Below are 7,969 nucleotides of genomic sequence, written 5' to 3' on the forward strand. Positions count from 1 at the left end.
TTCGGTTTCGGGGTTATGGCTTCTGGTATGGGATTGTGATTCCTCGTTTGGGGTCTAGGGGTCCTCTTTCAAAGTTCATCATTTAGGTTTAAGGTTCTAGGGGTAGGCCTTACGGTTTAGGGTTCCTGGTTGATGGTTCAGGTTCAGGCTGTATGGTTTAGTGTTTAGGTCTTATGTCTAGGTTTTAGATTCCGGTTTAGGATCTCGTTTTAGGGTCTAGCATTCTTGTTTAGCGCTTAGGATTTATGGGGCCCGGTTTACTGTTTCGGGGTTAGGTGTCGGGTTGAATTCTCAGCGTTCCAGGGGGAAGGTTTACCGTGTACTCTTCAGGGTCAGCTCCTACGGCTGCGGCCTTAGGTTGTAGCTTCAGCAGTTTGCGATGTAGGCTCCAGGTTTAGGGTTTAGGAAACAGAGGCTTAGGGTTTAGGGTTCTAGTTTTATGTTTTAGGCTTAGGTTTCACCGGTTACGATTTATTGTTCATGCTTCAGAATTCTGGGGGTCAGGTTCTATGGCTCAGAGGTTAGATCTTAGGGAGGGGTGTTATGGGTTCGGTTTGTAGGATCCATCTTTTAACGCTTAGGCTTTATATCTTGTTTCTCAAGCATTATTCTTTTTCTGTCATCTTTAGGATCATGGGTTCATTTTATGTGGGGTTTCTTTTTCATTTTCTTACTCTCTCCTTGGGGTTCCTTATTTTGGGTTCCGGCATTCTGCCTCTCTGCTAAACTCTTGCTGTATCCTTCTTCACCTGTTGCCAGTTTCAGAGAGAACGCCCCACGATTCATCTTTGACGTCTCCGGGGGATCCTCCCTAGATTCCTGCTTCTGTGGTTTTGGGTTTCGATTCAGATTCCACTCTTTAGGTGATATATTTTTTTCCTGGGGTTTATACCCTGAGATTTAATGTGTACGTGATTTGGTTCTTGTTTCGGCGATATGCGCATTGACCTTGTATTAGGCTAGTTGGGTTCCTGTTATGGATTTATCTTTTAAGGTTTATGTCGAAGGTTCTTTGCCTATTTCATTTTGTCCTGTTTTCCATGTTGGGATTTGCACATTTTATAGTCCCAGGATGTAGGGTGTAGTGCTCAGGGGGTAGTGTTTTCGGTTTAATAATTAGGTCTTACCCTCCAGGCTCTCGTCTAGAGGTGTCATTCTGTATTCTTCTCGGGTTATTACTACAGGTCGTACTTTTTAGGTTCCTATACTTCTGCATAGGGGGACTGTAAATGTGTAGCACTTACTGGTAACACGGGCAGGGTGCTTCGTCTTTCTGCCTGTTGATTCCTGGTTTAGTACCCTCTCCCCAATGTTATTTGTGTGGGTTCACATTTGGACCTCCATGTTTTCCATTCTATCATGCATCCCCCTGTAACTTGGCTATTACGGACGACATGCTCCCTGCCGATTTCTCGGTTTGATTCTGAAGATTCAGGGTTTCCTCCTGGGTTGGGTGGTTGGGTTTAATTGGGTTTTTTTCTCCTTGAGCCTTAGACTTCATATTGTATAACTTAATGTCGAGGACTTAGCCCTGTGGATTTAGATTTTGTTTCCAAGTAGGGAAGTTTAGGGTTTAGAGCTGCGGGGTGTTGATTTTAAGGGGGCACCTGTATTTTATAGAGGGGGGGACTCATCCTTAGCGGTGGGGGTTTCCTGTAGTCTGTATGTGTTCTTTTTATAGCAGTCGAGCTGAGGTTTATGCATTACGGGCTATTCCCTCCTCTAGGCCCCCGATTCTGCTTTTATTGTTTGTTGCTCCTGAATTACTTTGTACTTTTCATTGTTTTCTCCTGAGTGTGCGCCTGTTTCTCTGTACTTGTTATGCGCAAGTTAGAATTCTTCTTCTGTTGCTGTCCATGTTGTTTGGTTTAAGGCTCATAATTTGGAGGCTTTCTCTTTCCATTAGGGCTCAATTTTTTATTGGTTGGCCTCCAGATTCGACTCCTAATGTTCACATTTAGGCTTCATGATCATGGTGCATGACCAGTGCGTTAAGTTCAGAGTTTATTCTCTAGGACTTTTCTGCTCATGCTTTGGCGTTTATATTTCCTGGTTATTGCCCCTGCACGTATTGTTAACTTCTTAGGTTTCATTCTTTAGCCTATATCTGTTAGCCCAGAATGCCTAAGTTTCCAATTTTGGACTTAGGTTCTGGAGATTGAGCCCTCCTGATTGCGTGTTATTTCTTGGGCTGTAACCTGTAGGGGGCGTCAGGTATCGCTTAAGGCTTAGTGATGATGAAGTAATTTCCATGGTACATGTACTGTGGGGCACATGCAATGCTTAGTCGTAGAGATTGGAAATGTATATCGCAGAAGTAGGTTGTCAGTCCCTGCCCCGTTCCCTTATTATATGGTTTCTATCTCGTACTGCTTAAGCTGTGCTCTCGGCCTCCTGCTTGAGGCTTTATGTTGCTTCCATTATTGCTTAGGCCTTCTCTCCCTCTTCTACGCTCCTCTTTGGCTTAGGTTCCTGTAATTTTGAGGGCTGCAATTTTATGGAGCTCTGTTAAAGAGTACATTTCTCTCTATATGTTTTACCTGTACTCCTTGGTTTTCTGGCTTCAATTGTACTCAGTTAGGTTGCAGGGTGTAAGCACCTCTCTCATCCGGGTTTTACTCCTGGCATTGCGCTGTTGGTTTATGCTGGTTTGGTGTTTTCTCAACTTTTATTGTTGATTCTGTATTCTTTAATATTTAGCATTAATGCTTTATTTCTTATCCCCCCGGTTCCACTCTTGAGTGTACTTGTCAGGCTTTATCTTCTATGTTTACGCCTCCAGGTTTCTGTTTATGGCCGGGGGGTTGTCTTTACCCCTTAGCGTCTATTAGGACTGTCCGATAAGTTAGTTTAGGCGGGTAAGATTCACTGATTATATGCCCTTTGTACTGTGATCATCTTTACGTGCCTAGGATTTACGGTGTAGTGGTGGGCTGTAGGTTTTGGGCCCTAGGCTTTATATCCCATGGCTCAGCCTCCACGGCTTATCAGTGAGGCCTTTGTTTTAGTGTGTACTGCCACCTTCTAGTCCTTATTCCTACGGTTAATTTTTTACATATGCCTCCTTATTTCTGCTGCTTGTTTTTATTCCTTATCTCCTTAGCCTTAGGATCCTCTGCCATATCTGGACGGTGTACGGCTCAGATTTCAGGGTTGCGGATTCAGTTTTAGTGTGTAGGACTGATCGAATACCCTTAGTGTCTATCTGTGTCTGATGAAGTGTATGGTGGTTGTTGCATGCCCTAGCTTTACGCTTTATACTAGTTGAGTACTGTGCCCTGCTCAGGTGTATGTGCTATGGTTCATGGTTCAAAGTGCTTTGGCGTATTTGGTCCTATTATTCTTCAGGTTATCTCCCCGAAGGTTTCTGCGTTAGGCATCATGTTTAGTTTCTACAGTTATGAATTTGGGGCGCCATCTTGTATTCCTTCTTCTTTACTTCTTATGTTTTTGATATGTGCTGTATTAATTGGCTTTCAACGTCGAGTTTTCGTGTTGTATGATTTATTGTGCAAGCCTTATGGTTAAAGGCTTATCCTTTCTGTTTCTGGTTGTGTTCTCAGCCTTTAAAGTCTATTCTTTACGGTTAACCATTTAATGCTCTTCCCTCGGGATTTACAGTTCGGACTTTATGCAGGCCCTCACAAGCATCATTGCCCACTCTGCTTCTCCAGGTGGTGTTTGTTCCCCTCCGACTTACTTTATTATTTCTTTCTTCCTGTGGCATCGTGAAGATGTGTTTGTTTGTGTTATTTTCTCTAGGATGATTCTTGCTCTTTGTGCTACTGTTAAGGCGTGCTTTTGTGTTTGATTTTCCCTATGAAGATTCTCCTCTTCTGCGGCAGGGCTCAGAGGCCGTCTTGCTCTTTATCTTCTTTATGAAGATGCTTCCTTTTCCTGGTATCTTCAGGAAGTCCCTTCACCGTATCATTTTGAAGATATTCCTTTGCCTCGATTACTGTGAAAATGTTTCTTGAGGTCACATCATTGTGAAGGTGCCATTCTGGGGGCATCCTCGTTGATATGTTATACTGTATGTGATGCTTCCTTATTAGAATTCCTTACTCCGTAATATTCTGATCTACCTATTTCCTCTTCTTTTTATGTGGAATCATTATGAAGATATTTTCCTTCTTCGGCTATCTATGAGGATGGCCACGTAGGTGAAGTGTAAATATCAGGACCAAGCAGATGTGCTAGCATAATCAAACAGGAATAATATACGCATGTGTGAAGGGCCACTTTTATCCCTTATGTATTATTGCTTTAGAAGTGATGATGTTCATAGAGTACTATTAGGTGAATAGCACTTTCACCCCGATAATACTGTTAATTGAAGTGCAGAGTTGCGTCAAGGGTAAGGATTTCATGGAGTGTTATTGTAGGGAGGTTACTCACGTGTGCGTAGTACTCATATGTTCAAAGTAGTTACATGCTTATCATTTCGTTACATGGAAAGCACAAGCCTGGCTGGGGTACTCCTGCTTGCAGAATAATCAAGTGTATATGTAAGGATGGTGCAGCGCCGGGAATTACATACAATACTGTTATAGGAAGAGTATTGATGTCCATCTAGTAGTCTATGCGAAGGCTTCAGAGTTCACGCCTCCATTATATGAGGGACATTCTTCTATGAAGTGCATGCATATTCCAGTGAAAATATTGCCTGAAGATGATTGATCTGTCCAAATTTTCGATGGTCAGGAGTGCAGATGTTCCCATATTACTGTTATATGAAGGTACTAATGGTTGAGCTATATGGAGGAGTTCGAGTGCTATTATACTAAAAGTATCATTACGTGCGACGTTCTGTGGCGGGATGAGTACGATTATCCTGAGAGCATTATTATTCGAACAGAGCGAGTGTGCAAGGAGTATTGTTATATTAAGAGTACTCTTTTGAGAATAATACTTTTATTTGAATAACAGTACTATTATGTATGAAATGATGTACGATAATAAGTAGGAAAATCCCTGGAGTAGCATTATGTGAAGTGTTCCGATATAACGTTAACGGCTTCATTATAGGAAGCAGAGGATTGGGCAAATGGTGTTAATTGTCTGGAGTACTATTCTTTGAAGAATATTGCTACCCCCCGAGTACTATAGTATTAAGAGTACTTTTGTGTGTGCAATATTGAAATTCTAGGAGTGGTATAATTAGTGGAGCACTAGTCTGTGAAGTGCATGCATATCCCAGGAGAATTATTGCCTGAAAAGTACTTATGTGTATGCAATCTCAATGAGGAAAATTGCGAAATTCCTAATAGTACTGTTATATGAATGTACTAGCAGCTGAAATATACTGATATCTGCGGAGTCCTATTCTCTGAATACCACAGTAGCATAAGAGTAATGCATCCTGGGAAGCTATATTATGTAAGCCATCTCAAGTGTGTGTAGTATTCTTATTTGCAAAGAAAAGTTGTGCAATGATGATGCCTGTCTCGGAAGCAAGATTATTTGAAGCGTTTCGATATACGCAGAGTGCTTTTATATAGGGGGCACTATTTTATTAAGCGTAATAATATATTCGCAGTAGTATGTAGTGAGCTATAGGTATGTACCCCGAATATTACTTTGGGGTGGATGAAACATTGGACGTTTCGTTATTTGAATAAAACAATTGTTCATATTGCACTCATGTCTTCTCATTTGCGGTACCTTATTTTTGAAGGGGTTAAAATCCCGGCTGTAATATCAGGAGATAAGAGTTTTACAAATTCCTGTGATGTATCTGGAGTAACATTTTTTGAGAAAAGGCCATATCCTAAAAGTAGTATTATATGCAGCGTACTTTCCTCCCTAGAATAGCATTGGTGTTGATAACATTAATGTTACGAGAATAGCTTTGACAAGAAGATACCAATATCGCTAACATACAATCCACTTATCATATTAGGAAGAGAGGAAAAAAAGATGAAGTAGAACAAGTGCCCAAAATGAAGTTTATACATTGAGGGTACTGCAAAATTGAACAAAATTCTCCATTTCAGAGGAGAAATAAATATATGCGGTAAAACCATATAACTGACTTAAGAGTATGAGCAGACATGAACATGAAGCTGAAAGGAAACATTCAAAGAAGAAGTAGCACCCTATAACCAGAAAGGAAAAAGGTAACTTAACCAATAAGAGTATCTAAAGCAATGTTGACAGAGAAGGAATCAACCCGGAAAAAGAGAAGCTGAACACAACAGAGGACAGTTCCAGTAACATATGGGGTGAGATGTTTCCAGGGCCCAATACCGCCTCAGATAAGGGAGGGGTTGATTGCCAACTTTCAGGTCTCAGAATACACGCGATTATACGCAACTAGCGAGAAAGATATATAAGTACGAAATTTCTTACATATATTAATTGATGTTCTAAATTTCTTCCTATTTGTATTGAGCGTTATTGCTTGAATTACAAACTCTAAAATTTTATTTGTTGCCCTAGGGTTTAATATGCTATGATACCATCTGTGATTTTATACATAAAAATATATAATTGTTTAGAATAGATTTATTTCTTCTTTGAAGTTTCAGAGGCTTCCTTAAGAGCTATTTTGTTTTTGTAAAAATATAACATACTTTCTGATGTAAATCCTGAAGGGAGTAAAACATTCAGTGTCTCTACGCTTAGTGTAAAAGTGTTCACCTCTGTTGTATCTAAAATCGTAATCATAGAAGATCTATGTTGACTGCATGGGTCACTACTGGTCAAAGGTCTGACATGAAAGTTGTTTTGTTACCTGTATATTCTGTGTTGCCCTGATTTCGAATATAAGGATTCCAATTCTTTGGATCGCATTACTCACATGACTTTGATTTAACTTTTTCCTATTCCTTTGGTGATTATGACCAAAGAGGCTATGAGAATAATTTCTTAAGTTTGAAAAATCCTCCACCTCTTTATATATAACACTATTTTGGCAGTAGGGAGAATCATTAAAAATGAATCCATCAGATCATCCGTGGTTTTACTCATCTAATGTGTGGCTAAATTGCGGCGAAGTGTTATATATAATTCCAAGGTTCACGGTTTACCAATCGCGCATAACCCATATTGTTAAAGAGAAATGCGGCACAGAAACAAGATTATATATAATTTTAACAAGGACGGGTTTGACTCAGAATGAGAGAAGCAAGAAATAACAAGTATTCCTACATAAGATGAAGCTTAAAGAAAAAGGTAAAGAGAAAGGATAAGGCATTGTACAAGGACATATAAACATGCAAATGCTACACATAAACTCTGAGCGCACCAGCAGATAGGTGAAGAAGAAGACTAAGGCATTTCCAAGAGTCACGATACATTTAGGACAAGTGCGCGAATTCTAATATGATCTGATTCTATGTTCTTTTAAAAGGTTATTGGCAAATGGCATTCGCATTTGACTGAATTTATTCACCCATCCCGACTATATTACTTTAAATTGAAAGGTTTCATTAAGCAAAACTCAGCCTCCACTGCAATATATGTGCAAATACGCTTCCTTCTCTATAATTCGAAATTGATTCTTCCATTTCCGAAACGTACAGATATTCTTAAACGATAGGATATGCAATTAGTCCTATCCACGTGAGCTGCAAAATTTAAGGATGAAAAATAAGTTAACTCGGCTTCCATATTTGGGCGCATTATTAACGGGTATACAGGCCACATCCTGTCGTACGCTACATAGGTTTTATCTTCTCTTATACTTGACAGTACATGTGGAGTATATTCTAACATCTCTCATCCATGATATCCTTCGTTATGGTGTGCTCACCTTCCATGGAATACTATATATATCTATGGCATTGCAACAGAGGCAAGTTTTAGTTGTTCGCGTAACAATGTGCAATATCCCCAGTGTATCCATTCATCGAAATTTCCATCAGCGCCCGTCGTATGCATATGTCGTTATTATTATACGATCCAAGTCTTCAGAAATTGACCCGTCCGGGGTGTAATTAATGTATTGAAGGTATTCTTCTTTATC

The 7,969-nt window shown here is 40.0% G+C and overlaps 1 protein-coding gene across 1 annotated transcript; it reads right to left on the reverse strand.

Annotated features, from left to right (window-relative positions):
* Nucleotides 1-1,123: 1,123 nt before the first annotated feature.
* C922_05325 (hypothetical protein) lies at nucleotides 1,124-1,501 on the reverse strand (the record flags this gene model as incomplete). The annotated part of the gene is made up of 2 exons (XM_008820896.1): nucleotides 1,124-1,210; nucleotides 1,388-1,501. 2 exons carry the CDS (start codon nucleotides 1,499-1,501, stop codon nucleotides 1,124-1,126), a joined length of 201 nt encoding a protein of 66 aa, XP_008819118.1.
* Between the last annotated feature and the right edge of the window lie 6,468 nt (nucleotides 1,502-7,969).

This window comes from Plasmodium inui (assembly GCF_000524495.1).
Source record: "Plasmodium inui San Antonio 1 unplaced genomic scaffold supercont1.56, whole genome shotgun sequence".
Lineage (NCBI taxonomy): Eukaryota > Apicomplexa > Aconoidasida > Haemosporida > Plasmodiidae > Plasmodium > Plasmodium inui.